General features: G+C 37.5%; 1 protein-coding gene across 9 annotated transcripts in view; it reads left to right on the forward strand.

The window, feature by feature from the left end:
* Positions 1-23274, forward strand: part of DNM3 (dynamin 3) — a 647411-nt gene that overhangs the window by 573478 nt on the left and 50659 nt on the right. For all 9 annotated transcript variants that reach the window (XM_056815556.1, XM_056815550.1, XM_007480786.3 and 6 more), the window contains one exon: positions 14800-14964. In XM_056815556.1, coding sequence (XP_056671534.1) covers positions 14800-14964 — 165 coding nt within the window. The remainder of the gene's footprint in view (positions 1-14799; positions 14965-23274) is intronic.

Consider the following 23274-nt stretch of genomic DNA (forward strand, 5'->3'; position numbering starts at 1 on the left):
TTGAAAGTAGTAAAGGAAAAGTCGTAGCATCCGGGAAATATCTAAGTAAAAAAGAAGGTGGGCGGCTCATGCAATGAATGCGAAGATGAACAGGTAGACAGACCAGCTCCACTGTTATCTTTGAGATGTCGGGAGGAGATAAAGAAGGCCCCTGGGACAGTGAGCCTCTGTATATTTATGAAGCTGAACGTGCGGAAGGAGATGAAAGAGTAACACGGGGTGGAGAGGATCCTAATATGAACCATGGTAAGGAGAATGCAAATCACCGAGATCTCCCATCCTTCTTAATATATGTTGAGCAAGTCAAAACAAAAGAGCCTCAGATGGACGATCATAAGGCTTTTGCTAGGTGTAATGAATTTCTACACATTTAAAAAGCTAGAGAGCAAAGGGTGTGGGGTGGGGGAATAACAGGAACTGGGGGCCACTTTTTAAAAGCCTCCTTTAGAGCTCTACAGCCACTTTATTGATGACATGGAAAATGGCTTTCTGTATACCTTGATCATGAAATTATCCTTGGTATATTAAAATTTCAAATATTAGATATAGTTTAATAAGACAATTGTATTCTTACATTTAACTTCCTTTCAGAATTTTAAGATTTGGTTTGAAATGTAGTAAAAAGCAGTTAAATGTCATGGAATTCAGCATTTTTTAGTTTTTTTCAGTTTATGAGAGGCAGGCAAACACTTAGGAAGACAAAGATATATCAACATTATTTTAAAGCAAAGGAAGTGGTGGTTTTTCCTTTGCAAAATCATATTTGCAAAATTCTTTTTTAATATTTATTTCTTGTTACATTTGAGTTCCAAAATAAGTTGATTTTTAAAAATAAATAAATTTAGTGTATTGCATAGTATTAAAAAACAGGTACCCAAAACGTAAACATTTAGAGAAAACTCTGTAAGGGACTGGGGCAGGAACCTGTGACATTCATTAATAAGACTTTGTCCACAGGATTTGTCTTTCTATGTCTAACAACTAAAGTTTTATTTAGATCAAGATAAGCTTCTCTGCCTTCTCACATTAGTTTATTTCTCAAGTTGACGTTAGCCTTCATGACTTTATTTTGTATGTTACTGACAATGAAGCAATCTAGAAGAGTAAATTTTCTGACTCCAGGGACCTTTGGCCAGGTTACAGCTCTACTGAACAGGATCTCTGCACTGCTATACTGAACACCTGAAGATTTTCATTTCACAAAATTTCAAGATACTTTTCTATAACAACTTCTAAGTATGATGATTCTTTATAATCTAGTTCAATGCAGTAGCAATTCCATCATCTCAAGAAGAAAGCAACACCAGCATAAACTGGCCATCAGTAAAATTCTCCCACTTTCTTCCTGGCCTCAGACATTTCCCAGCTGTGTGACCCTGGGCAAGTCCACTTAATCCCCATTGCCTAGCCCTTTCCGCTCTTCTGTCTTGGAACCGATACATAGTATTGATTCTACGATGGAAGGTGAGATTCATTAAAAATAAATGCATGTTTTTTCTTTGGAATACGCTTTGTTGGAGGAAAGTGTTTAAGGCAGAATTTTGCTCCACTCAGTGAAATTCTTGTGATTATTTTAATGTAATATATTCTCTCCTCAAATTCTCTTGTATTTATATATATATATATATACATATATATATATATATGTATGCATAGGTATTATATCCTCCAGAATAAAATATTAGCTTTTTGAAGGCAGAGTCTTTTTCTCATATCATATGCCCCTAGTACCTAGAACAGTGCCTGGCACAAAGTAGGGGTTAATAAATGCATGCTGAATGTTTGTGACACTATTCATTGTTTAGGTCTAATTCCTTCTCTCCTTCTCACTCTCTCACTGAATCAAATATTTGATAAGACCATATGTCAGGGGACAGCTGGGTAGCTCAGTGGATTGAGAATCAGGCCCAGAGATGGGAGGCCCTAAGTGCTAATCTGGCCTCAGACACTTCCTAGCTGTGTGACCCTGGGCAAATCACTTAACCCCCATTGCCTAGCCTTTACTGTCCTTCTGCCTTAGAACCAATTGGTTCTAATACAGAAGGTAAGGGGTAAAAAAAAAAAAAGACTGTCAGTCATTATGCTACCTGCTAGGGATACAAATAAAAAGAATGAAAGAATCTCTACCCTCAAGTAGTTTGCCTCAAAATAAGAGACAAATAATTACATGTTAGTATATGCAGGATATAGAAAGAGAAGAAATACAAATGCAAACAAGTAATCGAGTACAAAAGTATTTTAAGAGGATGAGCACCAACTTTTGGAATAATGAAGGACTTCATGTAGGTGGTGGCATTTGAGTTATTACTTTGGAGGAAGAGAGGGATTCTTGGCATTTCTCTATGTAAGAGCAGAGAAGCCATTCTGGGCATGGGGAATAGCCAGAGCAAAAGTATGAAAATGACAGGTGGAATGCCAAGAGTAAGGAACATAGAGAAGACAAGTTTTGACTGGATTCTAGAGAAAGAAGGGAGAATGCCATCCAACAAAACGCAGAATATTAGGCTTGTGTTCAACCACAAAGTTCTTTGAAATCTAAACAGTCTTACATTGAGTATTAATATGTCACAGTCAGATCTAATCTTAAGGAACATTACCTTGACCACACTTTGGAGACCAAACTGAAGTAGACAGAGATGTAAGGGAAGTAAATCAATTAGGAAGCCATGGAAATGATTTCGAAGAGAGGTAATAAAGACGTGAACCAAGCAGGAGCTTTGTAAATGAAAGAAGGGATTGGATGAGATGTTATGGAGGTAGAAACAGCAAGATTTAGTCATGGTATGGATTGGATATGTAGAGTGAGAGAAAGTAAAGAGGGGACTATAATTCTGAGATTACAAAGGTGGGAGACGAAATGTTAAAAAGGAAATTTGGAAGAGTGGTGAATTTGGGGGGGAAGTATGAATTCTTTCATTTTCTCTCTTCACTCTTTCCTCTCACCTTTTCTATCCTTCACAGAAATTAATTCAAAAGAAAGAAAGAAAGACAGAAAGACAGAAAGACAGAAAGAAAGAAAGAAAGAAAGAAAGACAGAAAGACAGAAAGAAAGAAAGAAAAAAAGAAAGAAAGAAAGAAAGAAAGAAAGAAAGAAAGAAAGAAAGAAAGAAAGAGAGAAAGAGAGAAAGAGAGAGAAAGAAAGATGGGAAGGAAGAAAGGAAGGAAGGAATGAAGGAAGGAAGGAAGGAAGGAAGGAAGGAAGGAAGGAAGGAAGGAAGGAAGGAAGAAAGGGCCCTTACCTAGAGTTAGCTGGTTAGCTCAGTGGATAGAGAGCCAGATTTAGAGACAGAATTGATTAGTATCAATTCCTAGACAGAAATGCAGCAAGGGTTAGGCAATCCAGGTTAAATTACTTGCCTAGGGCATACAGCCAGGAAGTGTTTGAGGCCAGATTTGAACCCAGGTTCTTCCAACTCCAAGCCTGACACTCTAGCCAGAAAAGAATACTTTCTAGATTTGCCTTGCTGAAAAAATCATCCTTCTTAAGGGAAATTCTGTTTAGAATTTATTTCTTGTTAAAGTAGGTAACTTGTTTCTACAATGAAAATGCTGGGAACTTTCAACTAACCACTGCATCTTGGAGTTTATGATAGAAGAGAGAAAATTTTGGCATAGTGTGATATGAATCCTAGATATTGGCAGTATGTATTTCAAAGAGTTCAAAGGAAGGATAGTTGGGAACCCCCATTCCTCTATAAGATGCAATTCTGACTTTCCTGTCTTTTCTTTATGATGCCTCCTGTCTTTTCTCTATGATGCCTCCTCTCCCTCTTCCTCCTTCCCCTTTTCAGCTCCCTTTTATGTGTTGTCTTCTTCCATTAAAATGAGACTGCCTTTCTTTCTGCTTATATTATTCCCAGCACTTAGATAGTGCCTGATACCTAAAGAATGCAGAGAAAAACAAAACAAAACAAAATAATACAAAACAAAAAAAACAACTTGTTTACTTTGTTGACTTGATCTCATTGCCTAAAACTTGCCTGTGAAATTCAGCCCAAGAGAGATAAGAAATCTCTCAAAGATAAAATTATGAAGATACAAAAAGAAACAGTTCCTAGATAGAGGAAGAAGGGTAGTTGTTCAAAGAACCTGATGTGGATGCACAGGGAGCTCCCTGACCAACAAAAATTTAAATTGTTTTTCCAACAAAGATTATTTAAAGACATGAACAGAAGATAAAAGCAAGAACAGGTAACAACAAGGTGAATACAGAAATGTGAATTGATTCTATAAGAAGATTGTCAGGAATAACAAAACTCAGAATGAACAGAGGCCAGTGACAAAAGTTGATAAGATGAAAAAAGAGGAATCTCAAGGGATAGAACTGCTGCTCAGAGTGAATGGACCAGTGGAAATTGACCTAAAGAGAAGACAGAACTACTTAATTCTTATTTTGCTTCTGCTTTCTCTGCTGGATTATCTATAGACAAGAAAGGATATGACTTCTATGGAATTGATGGCCAAAACAGGTATGGAAATCATAAGATAAAACGTAGATATTCTTGATAAGTTAAAATCATCTCCCTCAACTGAACTATATTTTGGTTACTGAGACAGAAAAATGAAGAAGGGAAAATGTCCTAGTTTTCAAAAAAGTGAAGAGATGAGACTGCAATACAGAAACCAATTAATTTTACTTCAATCTCTGGAAAAAATTCTAGAACTTAGTATAGCATCTAGATCACCCTTTCTTGCATATGCCCTTCTCCATGGGTCCACCTTCACATTAAACTTTCAAAAGATGCCCTCAGTTCAAAGCAAAGGCATTTGATAGAATAAAGATAGTGAGCAAAGGAGCACACAGAAATCTGGGCCTCGTGGTCATCAGTACACATAATTTTACTGGGAAGAGTAGACATACATAGAGATCACAAATGGGCACACACAGAAGGGAACACATATCACCAAAACACATGCCTAGAGTGGTACATACATAAGAACAGGTGTGAGCAGTGTACATGCACAAATACACGCATATATGGGGGGAAATGATCCCTTCCATGTAACAGGACTGCTGATGTCTTCTAACGGATGCCATCCTACTAATCCACAAAGCCCACTCCCCACGTGGAGCTCAGTTGCTGACGTCACTTCGAGTCTCTGACATCCCCCCCGAATATCTTGCTTCTGCATTGTCTTTGCTGTGGCTCTCTACTAGCCTTAGTTTTCAATGGACATGCTACTTCATCCCTTTTTTTTCACTGATAGGCTAAAGGCTGAATTTTAGCTGTTATAAAAAAGTGGGCCCTTCCATGTACCCAGTCGCCAAACACGTGGGGAGTGGGCTTTGCGGAGTAGTATGATGGCATCCGTAGAAGGCAGGTGTCTGGAAGGGGAATGCAACTATGAATCCACTATAGTTAAAAGTGGATTAAAGTTAAAAGGGACTTTCTAACCCTACATCAGATCCAGGCTTCAGTCCCTTTCTTTTAAGGGATGAAGTAACGTGTCCGTTGAAAGCTAAGGCTAGTAGGCAGCCACAGCAAAGACGATGCAGAAGCAAGATATTCGGGGGGATGTCAGAGACTCGAAGTGACATCCAAGTCATCACACAGAAAAAAGCAGAGCTATCTTCTTTCTGCAAAGAGAGAGAAACTGCGGGGAGGCATCCCAGAATACCTCAAATCCTTTGTTCCAAGTTCCTGCCTTAAGTATGAATGTGTCCAAACCTCCTGGCTTTGAGCCAGCCTAAAACATCATTAAAGGGGTGTGTAATGCATATCTAGTAAAGGAAGTGGTGATCACCTATAGCCAGCACATCAGCCAGTTCACTGAGAATAGGTCATGCTTGACTAACCGCATTTCCTTCTTTAATGGAGTTACTAAATGGGTAGAGTGAGGCCGTGTTGTAGATATTGTTTACCTAGATTTTAGCAAAATATTTGACAAATTCTCTCACCCTATTCTTGAAGGAAATATGAAAAGATTGGTGCTAGGTGACAGCATAATTCAATGGAGTTGAACTGGTTCAATGGTTGGAACCAAAGAGCAGCCAGTTCATGGTTTGAGGGCAACATGGATAGAGATTTCTGCGAAATGTCCCAAAAGTATGTGTTTGGCTTTGTGCTATTTCACATTTTTTAAATTACATGGATTAAGGACTAGATGGCATGGTTATCACATTTACAGGCGCCACAAAGCTGGAAGGGATAGCTTTTGTGATGAAAATCAAGATAAATAAGATCGCCAATAGGCCAGATCACTGGACCCAATCTAATAAAATGAAAATCAATAGAGTTAATATTATCCTAGATGGATTTTTTTTTCAATCACATTCACAGGTACACAATAGGGAAAGCATGTTTAGACAGCTGTTGTCTCTGGGGGATCTAGAGGATTGCAAATTCATTAATAGTTTAATATGACCTCCAAGAAACCTAATGTGCTCTTCAGCTGCATTAAAAGAGTCAGTTTCTAGGAATGAGGCGGTGATAATCCCACTTTACTCTGCCCAAGTCAAACCACACATGTCAATATTGTGTTCATTTCTGGATGTCACACTTTAGGAAAACATTGAAAAGCTGAAAAGTATCCCCAGGACGGCAAACAGGATAGTAAAGAGTCTTGTGTTCAGCCCACATGGCTCTGTATGGAAAAAATTAAAAGCCAGGCCCTATGTGTTTTGAGCTCTTAGGACTGTTTTATTGTCAAAGTGCTGCTAGGATTATTATTTTCCATTTTTGTGATGCTTCTCCTTTGAAGGGTAACACTCTTTACTCAGAGACTCAGCAATTGCCATGGACAATTCACTGAAATTCTCTGGGTTTAAGTTTCTTATCCTGTAAAAGGAGAATCATATTTCTTGCACCAAATAGCACTTGCGCTCGCTGTGAGTACAACATTCCATCCAAGGCCTCTTGCTTAACTAGCTCCTCACAATAGCAGGTTGGGTCCCCAGTGGCTGGCTGCCTACTACTCCTGGGAGTAACCTGGGCAGACTGTATTTTCAGTCAGTCAATAAACATTAAGTATCTCCTCTGCAACAGGCACTATGACAAATGCTGGGCATATAGAGAAGGGTAGAATGGTAAAAAGACAGCCCCTGTTCTCAAAAGCTCACAAGCCCCAACCAATATTACTTCCCATTAATACCAATTAGCCAAACTGCAACTGGCTTTTTTTTTAAAGGTATTTACTACGATGAGATGGTAAAGAAAAAAAATTTGTTATTCTGCTCATTCACCCCAAATTATCCAACAGTCAAAGGACTATATTATGTTCAATGTCAGAGACTGGGAAGGGAGGGAAGTAGTAGGGGCATCACCTTAAAGTGCAAAGGCAGTAAGTAATAAGGCACACAGTAGAGGCCACATACGGCTACGAGATAACTGCCAGGTCTAGTCATTCCAAGTCCTTTCATCCATTTGTAGAGTCTTCATGCCTCTCCCCCTTTGGTGGAGCTGTCTGCTGGGTTCTGAGGACAGTTTGTAGAGCTAGCCATGACCCAGCATTTCTCCCCACCACAGGAGTTCAGGTTCCCGAAAGCTGCTGCCTTCTTAATGCGGCTATCTTTGTATATCCAACTGTGTCTGTGTTTGTCCATTCATGTTTGTCTTTACTGTCTTCAGTGTATATTTCTCTGCTTCGAGATGACTCATTTTTTACAGGTCTACTGGCTCTAATGAGATGGTCAGTGGAGGGAGAGAAGAGAGGAAATCCTGTCTTCTCTCCCCCCACTCTTCAGAATGATGTTCTCTCAGGAACTTGTCTCCAACTTTTGAACTGGAAATCTCCAACCCCAGACTAGTCTTCTCTTGACTTAGCTGGACTATCTGCTACTCTTCTATGTAGATGCTGAGGTATATCTAATTCTTTCAGGTCCAAAGGATGTTTCCTGTGTGTCTCATCTCCCTTTCATCCAATAGTGAAAGCACTATAATCCTCTTACATTGGTCAAGAATTTGTTCTTGCCCAGCTTATTTTTTTTGATTGATTAAATCAACCAAAAGGTGCCTTGTCCTTCTGGAATCAGTTGGGGGTCAGGGTAGATCCCTACACGTCCTAAGGAAACTATTTTGTAAATTTCATGGGACCATGTAAATTTGAGCCTGAAACCTATCCAAATAGTATGATTATGAAAGGAAGCTGGGAAAAGAAGAAAGCAAATTATGCATGTGGTCAACCATTCATTCAGTGAATAAACATTTACTAAAGGCCAGGTACTGACAAGATGAAACTTTTTTTTGCCCTCAAAGAGCATGAAGTCTATCAAGGAAGAAAACATTTATATAAATCAATAAATACAAAATACGTACAATTCATCAAGTTTCCCCCCCAAACCCATCCAACGTTTCTGGTGATGATGAGAGTTATTGGTTGTTCACAAGAAGTCCAGCCCCTTCACTGTTAAAATCTGAAGCCCTTAAAGAGATGGCCTTTCCATCACAGATTTACAAAGCAGACTCTTTCAAAGATACTGATTCAAAGAGCTGAATTCTCTCCAGATCTAAGATCTTGTGATTTTATGACTACAAAGGAAAAAAACTCAATTCCAAAATGAATTTTAGAAGCAACTTTGTAATTGTAGCAACAGGATTTTCATTGTTGCCAATTATTGTTAAAGGCATTGAAAGCTATTCAGAAAAAGTCAGCAACAGAGAGACTATATCTATTGTATTTTTCAAAAGCAGATTGGTTCCTGCAATATTATCCACATTTTGTAAACATTGCCAATGAACCTGCACATAAAAGGTTAAATGTTTGCAGACTGTTCTTCTTTGCCTCAAAGATCAGAGACAAATTACTATTTTTATTTTACATTCCCTTGATGAGGATAATGATAAACATGTGTCACTCCTTTGCTTAGCCAGCAAAGAAACTTATTGCAATCCTGTAATTTAAACAAAGGAAAAAATACACAGTTATCTACAGTATACATACAAGCAAAAGAAAGTGATAGCGAATTTGGTTAGATTGGGGTGGAGAGTGGAGGAGGGTAGAGAAAAGGAAATGTGCTGTCTGCAATTACTTAGTTAAAAGAAAAATTCCATAGATGAACAATATTTTTTTTACATTTATCTTAGGTATTTTAGAAGGAAGAAATTACTGCTTGCTTCTTCCTAAAACCAGAAGAAAAAAAAATCCCTCTGAATTCTGTGACTCTCCACCATGTGCAGGGCATTAAAAAGATGATTAAACTCTGCATGTGACTCTGTCTACTAGTGTTACAGAATCTAAAACAGAACTTCAAGTTGAGTTTCACCCATTACTTTGGTAAACACCCCCTCAGAGTTTTTAAGGTAGCACTTTAAAGAATTAAAACGGTGTTCTCTGTCTGTTCTACAACAATCTAAAGTGTTACAACCTTATAAAACTGATCCTTTGCATTGAGTTTCAAAACTGGCTATTAGTGCAAATTACACATAAGACCAGAAACATTTGCACATTCAAAGAACCAAAAGCAAAGCTAAATGAAACTACTGTTATGAGACAGGGGGAAAATCAGGATTCACATAGGAAAATATTAGCCAGGAACAGAGTAGCTCACCTAGCACTGTATGTTTCTCTCTTAGGAACTTTGTAAATCCTATTATTCTACCTTGCTCAGTTGGCTCCATTACCCTCTTAATGGTAAACACTGAAAATGAAAAAAATAAGAATTAAAAATGAATGAGGCAAAGAAATCACAAATTAGACTACCTTGTCAGTGTGTTACTGTGGACCAACTTGTACATTACCTTTCCAATACCATACTGGATACTGGGATCACTTTTGCTTAACAGATTAAAAGTAGAAATTGGTTTAGTGCTGTCAGTTACACTTATAATTCGAATACAAAACAACATTGTAAACATATTTTAGACCAGAAAACATAGTTATGCGCACTCTACTAGAGTATCATGTTTTACAATAAAGATATACTAAAAAATGATGTATAAATCAAATATTTACAAACCAGTTACATTTTCTCATTGAGAGAGGTACTTTCACAAATACTTTATTTTCATTTCTTACAGACTTTCAGTAGCTCTTAGTTTTTTTAATATGAGGTTCCTTTGCCTTTTACTTTCTTTGTCAAAAGACCACATATCAGTAAACATTCAAAAATGTAAGGAAGGCCCATATTTGGCCAAAAACAAGATATACTTTTATTGTTTATGTAATCAGTCCGCACTTTGTTTTAAATCATGATCTTATATATTGAATTTTTAAGTGATTTATAACTGCATGTGATAACTTAAGATTTAAAGGCAGACCGTTTTTTCTAGAAATCATTGCATTCTTTATAAAGATCAGATTTTAAAATTATTTCTATACTATGAAACTCAGTGAGGGATTTGTAGGCTTTTTAGTATTACAGAGCAGGTTTGAAAACTTGAACAATTTTAATACAGACACTATTGACCTCTCCTACATCCCTTTTTCCTCTGTGCTATCTTCTTTGCTACCTCTTTTACACCATATCATATTCTCTGTCTTCAATTCTGATATAACATCTAACTCTCCTTCCTACCCTTCCCCCAAATAATACAAACAAATATGAAACTTCTATTTGGAATCTCCTAGATCCAATAGTGTTTTAATCATTTTTGCCAGTAACCAGAGAAGTCATTTTCAAAGAAAATTCCAGGTTATAGGGAAAACAGCTGTCAGGGGAAAATCTCTTATCTTCCCTATGGCAACACAGGAGACCACAACAGATTTCTTTGGAGCAGCCCCATTACTATGCTCCTAAAGAGATATGTAGACATATGGTAGCCCTGGGAATTATCAAATGATTGTAATGACGATCACTCAAAATACTACCAAAACATGAAGAGTTTCTTTTATAATCTTCTGATAGTCTCTGTACTATTTTCTAGCACTATGGATTGTCTTCTTCCAGAATAAATAATTACTAATAATGACTTTAGCATTCTCATTTACAAATATAATTTTAAAATGTATTTAGCACACAGCTTTGCACATAGTAGACATTCAGTTTATATTTGCTAGTGGATTAAAATCCTTACAGATCAGAGTACATTTCCATGGATTTGTATCAGTATTGAGGACAGTAAATTATTATTTTCCTTATTTTCATATTTAAAATTAGCCAGACTATATTATATACTGTTATTCTGGGGCATAGATAATTCAACTGTATTTACATTTTGACTCTTCTGATTTCAGTGTTGTCAATGGATTAATATTAAATGACAAAGATGATATACTAATATAATCCGTTATGTTTAAAGCAAAATTAATGAACTCAGGTTTCATGATTTAGAAAACAGATGCTTCTTTACTCTCTTTTGCACAAATAATTTCTTTATTTTTGTCTTACTCAATGAACAAGTTGGCAGGTGACTTTGTAATATGTTTGCAATGAAACTAGAGTTTGGTAGTGGTGGAATATCCCTGAGAAACAAAATAATAAATCTCAGGAAAAAAATAGTGGGGCCACCTGTACACAGTACCTTCTATTGTTCAACTGTGTCAGCACTAGGGAATCAGATTTGAACTAGGGTTAGTCTGAAAAGCATCATTTAGTCTAGAAAAGACTCAAGAGCTTTAGCACAATCCCATTTCTAATCTAGAGAATCTCTGCGATGGGTTAGTTCTAGTATCTCCCTAAAAGTTCAGAGCTCCATTAGAAAAGAAGTTACTATAGTGTCCTGACAATCAGTTAATCAAGCATTAGCTAAATACTACATACCAGGCACTATGCAAGCTTGGCACCAGAAATAAAAATACAATGACCTAAACATTCTCTAATGGTAAGGAATACATATTCTAATAAGGGAGACAAGTACATATATGAGAACATACAGCATATAAAGCGAGAACATATAAATAAATAAATAAATACAAAATACATAAATAGAAGATAATTTTGGAGGGGTCTGGAAAAACTTCATGCAAAAGATGGCAATTGAGTGGGTTATTGAAGAAAGAAAAAGAATTCTATTGGATAAAAGTAAGCAGATAAGAAGGAAGTACATTCCAGGCATGGTGGACAATCAGAGCAAAAGGCATAGAGATAGGAAATGGAGAATCTCATATGAGGAACAGGGAGAAGTCCAATTTGTCTAGACTTCCATGTTTAAGAATAGAAGTAATGTCCAATAAGGCTGGAAAGGAGAAACTCCAGTCAGATTATGAGGCTTATTTTAAAAGTCAAACAGAGGAGTTTCAGTTGTATCCCACAGTCAATAGGAAGTCACTAGAGATTCTTGAATAAGGAATTGACATGGTCAGATTGGCACTTAAGGAAAATCACTTTAGCAGTAATGTAGAGGAGGGACTTGACCAGTGAGAGAATTAAAGCAAGAACAGCAATTAGGAGGATATTGAAATAAACTTGTCCAAAGGAGATAATGTCCTGAACAAGGTGATGACTATATTTTTAGAGCAGATTTCTCTGATTGAGAAATGTTAAGGAAGTTGAAGGTATAAGGTTTGGAAACTGATTGGGACATGTGGTGAGAGAGAATGAGGAGCAGAAAATAACATGGAAGTGATGAGTCTGGAAGACTGCAAAAATGGTGGTGCTTTCAACAAAATAGGGCTGATTGGAAAAGTATGAGTTTGGGTGGGAAGATGATGAGTTCTATTTTTGACATGCCGAGTTAGAAATGTCTCTAGGACATCTAGATTAAAATGTCCAGTAGACAATCAGTGATGTATGACTACGCTCAAGGAGAAACTGAGCCTCAATATATAGATTTATGATTCATCTGGCTAGAGATATAATTTAAATCTATGGGAGCTGATTCAGTCATCAAAGGAGATAGCATGGAGAGAGAAGAGAAGGCAAGAAAAGGGCAAAGTCTTCAGGAATACCCACAGTTAGAAGATATAATTTGGATGATAAAATAGCAAAGGAGACAAATGGAGTGGTTAGGTTAGTCAGTCAACAAATATTTGCTAAGTCACAAGGATACAAAGACAAATGAAAACCACCCTTGCCCTTAAAAAGCTCACATTCTAATGGGAGAGGGAGACAACATGGAAATAATTAGATGCATATAAGACATATACAAAGTAGACTGAAAGATATTTCAGAAGGGAAGTCACTAGTACCAGAGAGGAGAAAGAAAATTTGTTTTCTACAGAAGTTGATGTTTCAGCTGATACTTTAAGGAAACAAGGATTCTAAAAGACAAAGGTTAAAAGGGAGTGCATTTCAGAATGCAGAAATGTATCCAAGGGTCAGTAAGCAGCCAGATGTAGATGGATTATAGGGTGCATAAAGGAGAATCAGGTATAAGGAAACTGGAAAGGTGTTATAAAGACCTTTAAGTGTCAAATAAAGGACTGTGTATCTGATTCTGTAGATAAGAGAGCCACTGGTATTTATTGGGTAGGGGATCATAGTCAGACCTACTCTTTTGGAAAACCACCTTGGCAGCTGAATGGAGGATAAATTGGAAAAAGAGACTTGAGGATGAGTAACCAATTAGATTATTACCATAGTACAGTCTAAACATGATGACTTCAATTAAGTGGTGGCAGTAAATGGAGAAAAGGTTTCAAATAGGAGAAAGATTATGAAGGTAGAAACAACGTTTGGTCACTAATAATTAAAGAAATGTAAATGAAAACAACCCTGAGGTTCTACTTTACACCCATCAGATTGGCTAAGAAGATATTTTTTTAAAAAAAAGGAAAATGACAACTGTTATAGAGACTATGGGAGAACAGTGACACTCATACTCTGCTAGTGGACCTGTAATCCAAACATGTTCCAATAATTCTGGAAAGCAATTTGGATCTCTGCCCCTAAAGTAAACTGTACATACCCTTTGACCCAGCAATACTACTACTAGCCTCATAGATCTCAAAGAAAGAAAAAAAAAGGGCTTATATGTCCTAAAATATTTATAGCTGCTCTCTGTCATAGAAAAGAACTACAAACTGAAGAAGTACCTGTCATTTAGGGAATGGCTAAACAAATTATGTTATATGAATGCAGTAGAACCCTTTTTAGCCATAGGAAATAATTAAAAAATAAACATTTCAAAGAACCCTGGGAAGACTTGTATGAATTGATACAGGGAAGTGAGCAGAACCAAGAGAATAATTTATGTAATAACAAAGATGTAATAACAAATGACTAAAAATCTTTAACCATGACCAACAGTGATTTAAAAGGACATAGAAAGAAGACTGCTACCTGCTTCTTGACAAAGAGGGGATGGGCTCAAGATATAGAATGAGACATACATTTTTGGATATAGACCGTTTGGGAATTTATCTTGCTTCATTATGTATATGTATTACAAAGATTTTGTTTTGCTTTCTTCTTTTCCCAAGAGAAGAAGGTGGGAGGGAAAGAGAAAATGTTTGTTCACTGAAAAAAAAATTAAACATTCAAGAAAGAAACAAGATTTGGAAGTGGATAGAAGAAGTGACACAAGCAAAACTAGGCAAGAATTTTGAATTTGAAGTTAGAGTCTGGGTTTGAATTCCAGTTCTCTTGATCATTTACCTAAATTACTTTGAGCAAATTACTTTATTTTTCTCTTGGCAACAGGTTGGCTTTTTATAATATGCAAAATTAGGAGAACATGATCTCTAACTTTCCTTTCTAAACTGAAATTCTATTATCCAAATTTAAATGAACAATCCACGATCTGTGACTCCAAATCCAGTATTCTTGGTAATACATTGCCCTACTGTACTCTTCTGATCTTGCAAGAGCATACTAATGGCAAATTGACCCACTATGAAATAACACAAAGTATATTGCCAGTAGTAAAAATGTTTATATACTAGACAAAACAATTGGTTATTTGATGTTATTGGGTGTATATTTTTTCCTATTTGAACTAAGGAGATGCTGGTAAAACAAGTTTTCTCTTTATTTCTATTTAGGCTGACAATGATGAGAGTGGTCAAGCAGAAAACTTTTCCATGGACCCACAATTAGAGAGACAAGTGGAGACTATTCGCAACCTCGTAGACTCCTATATGTCTATAATCAACAAGTGTATCCGAGACCTGATTCCCAAAACAATAATGCACCTTATGATCAACAATGTAAGTGATCATAAATGACTTCATCTTTTACTTTCTGATGCATCATTGGCTATTTATATTTTAATATTGTAGAGTTTTGTTGTGTTGTGTTTTCAGTTTCTATCTTGTTAAGAGAATTCTTTCCCTACTAAAAACTTGTTTCAATGCCTTTTCCTGGTAAGGGAGTAACTTTGGAGTCTATTATCTGAGACCCATCAGTAGACTCACCATAAAATACTAAATATTTCAACCACAGCCATCGTTGAAGACCATCTGCCTAGTCAGGGGAGTTATCATCTACATTTGCAGAGGGAAGACCTACACAAAAAAACAAAAACAAAAAACAACACCCCGCTGATTCTTTAAATCTATGCAATATGCTGTCTACATGACATTTCTTTCTCTCTTTTTTAAACTCCTACCTTTTGTCTTAGTGCCCATTCTAAGAGAGAAATGCAGCAAAGGCTCCACAATCAGGGTTAAGTGACTTGCTCAGAGTCCCACAGCCAGGAAGTGTCTGACTTGAACCCAAGTCCTCTCGACTCCAGACCCGGCTCTCCATCCCCTGAGCTGCCTGGCTGCACTGTCGAGATTACATTTCCAGGAAAAACAGGACAAGAGGGTGACGCCTGTGTATTCCACAGCAGAGCAAAGGCAGAGTACCGACTTGTAAGGAGTGTGCATTGAGTTGGGGGAAGCCTGTCGTGGGCAGACACTTTCCTTTCCCTATGCCTGGGTGCCCCCCTCAGCACAGCACCCACACCAGGCTGTCCAGTTTTGCTCATTAATAACTCACCTAACAATGCCAAGTTCTTTGTACTTCAAGAGAGTAAATGTATGCAGTAACCTCAATCTAAACCGTCCATATCCTGTTAAACCAAACATCGACATCTCATTTTGTGTTGATTTTATCCTGAGAATAATTGTAGATAGAGAGGGAGAGAGGATCAGGGCTATTCTCACAGGCCCAGGAAGCCCTGGGCTTAATCACGCCTCTGTCTAGGTGATCCTGGGGAAGTCAATTTATTCCTTTGTCCTAGGCAAGAATCTAAAACTGGAATTTGCAGGCAGGTGCTACCCTGCCTTGGGAGAGGAAATCACATCCAGGGAGCTCCCTCCAATGGGAAAATCCCAGGTCCTGGCCCCTTCTCTGTCTAGAGAGAGATTCTTTTTTTCCTTTTAGGAGGAAACAAATGAAAATGTTGAAAAGAACCAAAACTTAATCGTCTAATGTAGCATGAAAAGCAATATAATATAAAAGGAGGAAGTGTAGTAACAGATTTAAGGCCCAAGTTCTACCCTAGATTCTCTGGTTCAGGAAGTTTCCAACTCAAAAAGGAAAAGAACCTGTGGGCTTGTATATTGGCTTAGAAAACCACAAGTTAGCATTATCTATGTTGTATTATATTTTGTTTACTTTGTAAAACATTTCCCAATTATATTTCAATCTGGCTCATGCTGTCTGTGGGAGTTTTAAGCTCATTTGCAGTCTGTGTACATAAAATTTGAACCGCTACTCTCTGAGACCTTGTATAAGATGTCTCTTGACATCTCTCTGCCTCAGTTTCCCCATAAAAATGGGGACTATAATGCATGTTGTATATACTTTTCTGAAGGTCATGAGGATGTGCTAAAAAACATTAGGAGACAATATGGCACAGTGAAAAAGAGATGGAGGGGCAGCTGGATGACTCTGGATAGAGAGTCAGACCTAGAATCAAATCTGGCCTAAATACTTCCTAGCTGTGTGGCCCTGGGCAAGTCATTTAACCCCATTTACCTAGCCCTTGCCCTTTTGTCTTAGAGTTGCTACTAAGACAGAAAGAAGGATTGCAAAGAAGAAGAAGGAGGAGGAGGAGGAGGGAAAGGAAGAGGAAGAAGATAGGGGAGAAGAAGAAGCAGCAGTGATGTAAAGTCTCAAACTGGAACTCTGGGTTGAGATTCTAACTTTTCCACTTTTAGCCTTGGGAAAACATTTAATCCTTTATGGTCTTCAGTTTCTTCCTCTGTAAAATGAGCCTCAGACTGAATGAACTCTAAATATTTGATTCAAATTATTTTTAGTAGTCTATGATTTTAAGTGAAACGGTAGATAACAAAGTACCTCAGAGATATAAAATGTCATTCAAATGTGTTACTGACATTTTACACTTTTTTTGGTCAGTACCCAAGATTAACCAATCCCAGACTTGGAGCCTGAAAAGCAGTGCCTGGGAAATATATAGATTAAGAGATTTGACCACTGCCATACAGGCAGAATTGGAACCCACTGACACGAAGGCTGGCCTCCTATAAGCAAACTATAATCAAAGGGGCTTACATAGATTTATAGCAAGAAGTTTATAGCTTTAAGTGCCCTCAAAAGGCATCTAGTCCAACCCCCTCATTTGATGGATCAAGAAGTTGAGGTCTAGATGGGTTAAGTGACTTGCATGTTATCACAGTTACTAAGTATTAGAGGTTGGATTTGAACACAAGTCTTCTAACTTTAAAGTTAGTTCTCTTTACACGTCAGTCATTTAAAAGCAGTTATTACACAAATAAATCTTATCCATTTTTATATTTCCTTATTTTGTGGTTTTATTAATAAACATTCAGCCTCTAGTCATGATTTAAATGCTCGTGGGAGCCCTTAGAGCTTGGCCATACATCAAAGATGCCACAGTTGTCTGTTGCATCCCGAGCCACTGCCAGTCATCTTGACTTTTTCTTGTTTCTGGCCTTTGATGAATCCCGAAAAGAGAAGGAGGCGGAAGACTGTGCAATTCTCACTCAAGAGTCAAGACATCACCCCATGATAAGCACTGGTCCTCCTCGAAAGCAAAGGACAAAGAACAACAACATCAACCCCTAAAGACCCATCTAGACAATCTCTGTTGCAGTGATCTTAATCTACTCCCATATTCCTGAGATTACAACAATCACTATATTACGTTTATCTTAGTATAGGTATAAAGGAATATGGCAATAGAAATATCAGCATGCATGGCAACCAATGCATACGCCAAACAGTAAATGGAAAAATGGTATGCCATGAATTCAAGTCCTGATTCTAGCTCTGGCATGCTGTGTGACGTCAGACAAGTAATTTATTTTTTCATCTCTGAGAGAGGTTCCCTTACCCCCTAAAATAAAGATAATAATACTAGCCTAGATCATAGAGCTACTGTAAAGAACTCTTTGAAGTATTGATATATACTTCAATGCTATTCTTTCTTGTCCTCTGAAATTCTTGTCCTCACCCTCCCATAAATCTTCCCTAAAAGAATCTACCTACTGTGTTAGAAGACTTTCCCGGGTCTTTGAGCATTTTGTTGGCACCAGCGTAGGATCTGGTCTGTTAATAATCCGTTACTCATGCTATATGGCTAGTTCATCTCCTTTTCTGGTCATCCCTTTGCCTTGATATCTTTTTAAATTTCTTTAAATTTTATCTTTATTTTATTCCAACAACAAATTTACACATACGTTTTTCAAAAGTTCTATGATTCATGTTGTCTCCTTCCCCTTTTCCCTCCCTGCTCCCAGAGTTGACAAGCAATTCCACTGGCTTATACATGTATTACCTTAATGATATCTTTTAAGTCACTTCCTATATTCATGCAATCATTGGTGGTGCATTGAAGCTAACAAAGCCCTACCGTACGTCTCTCTGTTGCCCTTTTTGCCACCCAAAGTTTTTATTTCTGAAGCATCACCAAAATCCCCAGATACCCAGTCTCTAGGAGAATATATTATTATTTCTAGGACTTGCTATTTCTTTGGTGTAGAGATTCCTTTCATCAACACAGATCACAATCCCCCTACAACGAAGTAGATGGTCTTGAATAATTATTCTGACCAAACATTTATTACTCTATGGACATAAGGATAATATTAGGATTAAGTCAGGAGGTTTTGCAACAAGAAGCAACTTTAGACATGTTCTCCTTTTCAAAATCAATTATTCTCTCCTTTTTAACATGTCATAAAATTATAGAATCTGGGTTCGAAGAAATCTCAAAAATCATCCAATTTCATTTCTACTTGAAAAGAATTCTCTTATGATAGTCTGTGATTTTGAAATTCATATTGCATTGCAGTAATGACCATGGCAGTCACTCAGCAAGATATTGTTAACCATTTTTCATGATCAGATACCCTTTCTTCCTTTCACCGTTTTTATCTTGAGTCACTAGTGTTACCATCATTACCAGGGCTTTGTCCTGTACTGTAATGAATCCTTCCCAGAGGAAACATTGCTTCCTGTCCATCAGACACAGGATGAGCTCGAAAGAATTTCATGTCATTACGCTGTTTCCTTTTGTAAACTGAACCAAGAGCCATAAGACTTACACACCTTTGAGAAAGGAAGAAATGAGACCTACTCATTGACTAATAAAGACCACAGACCCTATAAAGAGTTTAGAGAAAGAGGGGGAGCTAGGGAGTGCAGTGTACAGAGAACCAGGCTTGGAACTGAAAGGATCTGGGTTTAAATTTGACCTCAGACACTTCCTAACTGTGTGACACTGCACCCTAATTGCCTAGTCCTTGTTGATCTTCTGTCTTAGAACTAATACTAAGAAAGAAGGTAAAGTTTACAAAAGAAGAGAGAGAGAGAGAGAGAGAGAGAGAGAGAGAGAGAGAGAGAGAGAGGGAATTGAACTTGAAACCTGTCAGACTGACCTTTGAGATAAGATCTTAAATATGAAAATATTCAAAATGTTGACAAAAAACTCTTCCAGTGGTAGATGGCTCAAGACCTTGAACCTGGGTCTCCTGATGCTGGAACAGGTGTTCATTACACTGTATCATACTGCTCACTAGACAAATGGGGAAGGTTTACAGATTTTATCTCTTGTCTTTGTGCTCTTCATTCTATGCTCTTTCCATTTATTTGGACTGCTTTTATAAAAAGGAATGTATGTATATACTTCAAGTGAAAGAGTCGGTGTTTTCTCTAGAGCCAGTAAGTGGATTTTCTAGTGTTCTGCTGGGTCCTTCTCTGGAATGGCCACTTAGCCCACAGAAAGGATATGTTTCAGGTTGGTTTCATAAAGTTCAGAATTTGGCAATCAGTTCCCCTGAAGAGTTTAAATTAAAAATTCAGTCACTCGTGTCTCCATATGGAATTGTTTAAGAAGTTTAAAGTCCAAAAATGCATGCCTTTCCTCAGACATACTCGAAGGCATTTGTCCATTGAAATGCAGCAGCTGTTGCATTACTAAACCATAACAGGTAATAACACCCCAAAGAAAGTGCATGTTTATGATCAAAAATCTTCCTATACTGGAAACATTCAAATCACCAGATAGATGAGGTCAGGACATCAATGCTTAAGGGAAAAATGAAGAGGAGGAGTTCAGCCTCTACAACTACATAGTCACATCGCCATGTCAGTCCAGGTATATTTCTCAGCCTCTTCTCTTTTAAATAATCTCCCTTTTTAAAAAACGTATTTGAAAAAGCTAAGATAGTAAAGTATCTAATTTATATGATGGTTTTACATGGCAATGTAGCATGAAAGCCTAGCTCCAAGGCACAGTTTGTGTTTGACTCCATTAGTATTTTATCTTTGTTGAGCCTAACAATATTCTGAAATTGGAAAAGAATATTATTTTCTCTCTTTAATAGATGAGGAAACTGTGGCTCACAGAAGTTAACATTTTCCCACAATTGATTGACTAATAAATTGGTAAAACTACAATGATAGAATGCTAGAACAATACTCTGCATCACCATGCAAAAGTGCTATGATACCTCAAAGAATAATATGTACTTCAAGTATGATGATAATACAAATAACGACAGCAACCTTCCAAAAAAAAAACCATATGCTAACTCATATTAGTTTGTCTGTTTAAATAGAATTTCTGAGTTAAAGATTCCTCAGGGTCTGATCACACAGCTAGGAAGTGACTGGAACCAGGACCTCCCATCTCTAGGGCTTGGCTCCCAATCCACTGAACCACTCAGATCCCCCAACTTAAGCTGAGTCTTAAAGGAAACTATAGAGTGTTATAGGTGGAAGTTTGGGGAGGAAGAGAAAAGCACATTCCAAACATAGAGGACAGCCAGTGCAAAGGTCCTGAGATAGGAGATAGTGTAAAATAATGTGTAAGGAACAGAAAAATAGGCTAGTATTGCTGGATTTTAGAGTAAAAGATAGGAAGAGGTCAGATTATGGATAGATTTAAATATCAAAAAGTAGAGATTACATTTAATCCTTAGAATAATAGAAAGCCAACTGGAGTTCAATGAGTAGAGGTATAATGTGATCAGATCTACATTTTAGGAAAATCTCTACTGGTTGAAGAGAATTATTAAAGGGAGAAGCATATATAGAAGGGAGATTCAGAGGAACCTGAACTATGGTGATGGCTTGTAACTGGAGAAAGGGGTACATATATAAGAGATTTATAGAGAAAGAAATTGCAAGATTTGGCAATTGAGAAGCTATATGAAGTGGGTGAGAATTAGGAGTCAGCAAGGTTGGAAACGTGAATGCCTGGAAGAATTGATTGTATCCTTGACAGTAAAAGAGAGGTCTTTAAAGGGGGTAATTTATTTAATAGGTAGTTTGGAGTGTGGGACTGTATTTCAGAGAGAAAATAGCGTTGATTGTGTAGATCAGGGAACCATCTATACATAAAGATAAGAACTGAAGATAAGGGAAGGTTCCCTGATCAGGGAACCATCTATACATGAAGATAAGAACCCATAGGAGCTAGTCAGGCTGCCAAATAAAAGAATAGAGAGAGAAAAGTCCAACACAAAACCTTGGAATATTCACAGTAAACAAATGAAGTATGGATGAAGATACATTGAAGGAGACTGGGAAGGAGCTGTTATGTAAGTAGAAGAACCAATAGAGAGCAGTCACCCAAACACCCTAAGAGAAGAAGGTATCCAGGAGGAAAATGGTCAATAATATCAAATGCTATATGGAGATTAAGAGAGGAAGAGTCATTAGATTTGACCATTAGGAGGTCATTTGTAACTTTGGGGAGAGCAGTTTCAGTTGAATGATGAATTCAGAAATCAGAATGTAAAGAGTTTAGAAGCAATTGAAAGGAAAGGGGGAACACAGAGGAGAGATGAAAACCTTCAAATTTGGATGAGGAGGAAAGAAGAGATATAAAGTGATTGCTAGCAAGTATGGTAGGAGCTAGTGAGAATTTTTTAAGGATGGGGGAGGCTTGGGCATGTTTGTCAGTCGTGGGGAAAGAATCAGAGATTAAATGAGACAGAAAGAGGAAAAAATGGAGGAGATAAGGAAGAAGGGAAAGACTCAAGGATACTGGGAACAGTCTCCTGGAAAAATATAGGAGGCAATGAATGGGATCAAAGGTAAACATGAAAGAGGAAAGAAGGCTTAGCTCCCTGTGGGGGAGCTGAATAGGAAGATCAGAATCTTCTGAGAGTTCCAGGAAGACCCTTAAGAATTATAAAGTCCTAACTATGCCTCCAAAAAAACAAACATAAAGCCAATTCAATTAAATATATGTACATTTCAGCAGAGAAATCCTGTGGTGGTACCGCCTTAAAAATCTAGAAACAAACTGATCCTAAGGAAGTGGTCTCCTTGGTAACAATATTGTAAGAAAAAAATTAGAATTTTTTTCCAAACCTTTGGGGTTTAAGTGGTCCAAGGAATAAAGGCTAAATATGTTTTAGGAAGGAACAGGTTATGGTAATTGCCATAAAAGGGTTAGGTGTGGGGGAGGAAAATGTGCTGAACCCCTTTAAACATCTCACATTCTTTTATTTTTCCATCCTAATACTCACGTGTAATTATTTTACTTTCCATTACACAATTTAAATTTGATTCTAGCCTCCAGGGAAGGGAATCCTACACTATAAACGATATTAAATTACAGCACTGTACATTTTAGTTGAATGCCTCATGCTGTAGACATAAACAGTATTCAAGAAGTCACTAAGGTGCTCAGGACCCCAGGAAAAAAGATTCCCCAATCCCGCCAAGTCCTAGCTCAAGGGACTAGGATTTTAGTTGGGGCAGTGAGGGAAAGGCAGAAGGCATCAGGATGGAGAGTACTTTCTGAAATGTTAATTGGAGAGAATTACAAAGTTAATTTATGCCACTAAATGGCAGAGAGACAGAGAGAGAGAGAGACAGAGAAAGACAGACAGAGAGACAGACAGAGAGAGAGAGAGAGAGACAGACAGAGACAGAGAGAGACAGAGACAGAGAGACAGAGACAGACAGAGACAGACAGACACACACACACACACACACACACACAGAGAGAGAGAGAGAGAGAGAGAGAGAGAGAGAGAGAGAGAGAGAGAGAGAGAGAGAGAGAGAAGTTGCAGAAAAATTTTCCC

The sequence above is a fragment of the Monodelphis domestica genome, chromosome 2, assembly GCF_027887165.1.
Source record: "Monodelphis domestica isolate mMonDom1 chromosome 2, mMonDom1.pri, whole genome shotgun sequence".
NCBI lineage: Eukaryota > Metazoa > Chordata > Mammalia > Didelphimorphia > Didelphidae > Monodelphis > Monodelphis domestica.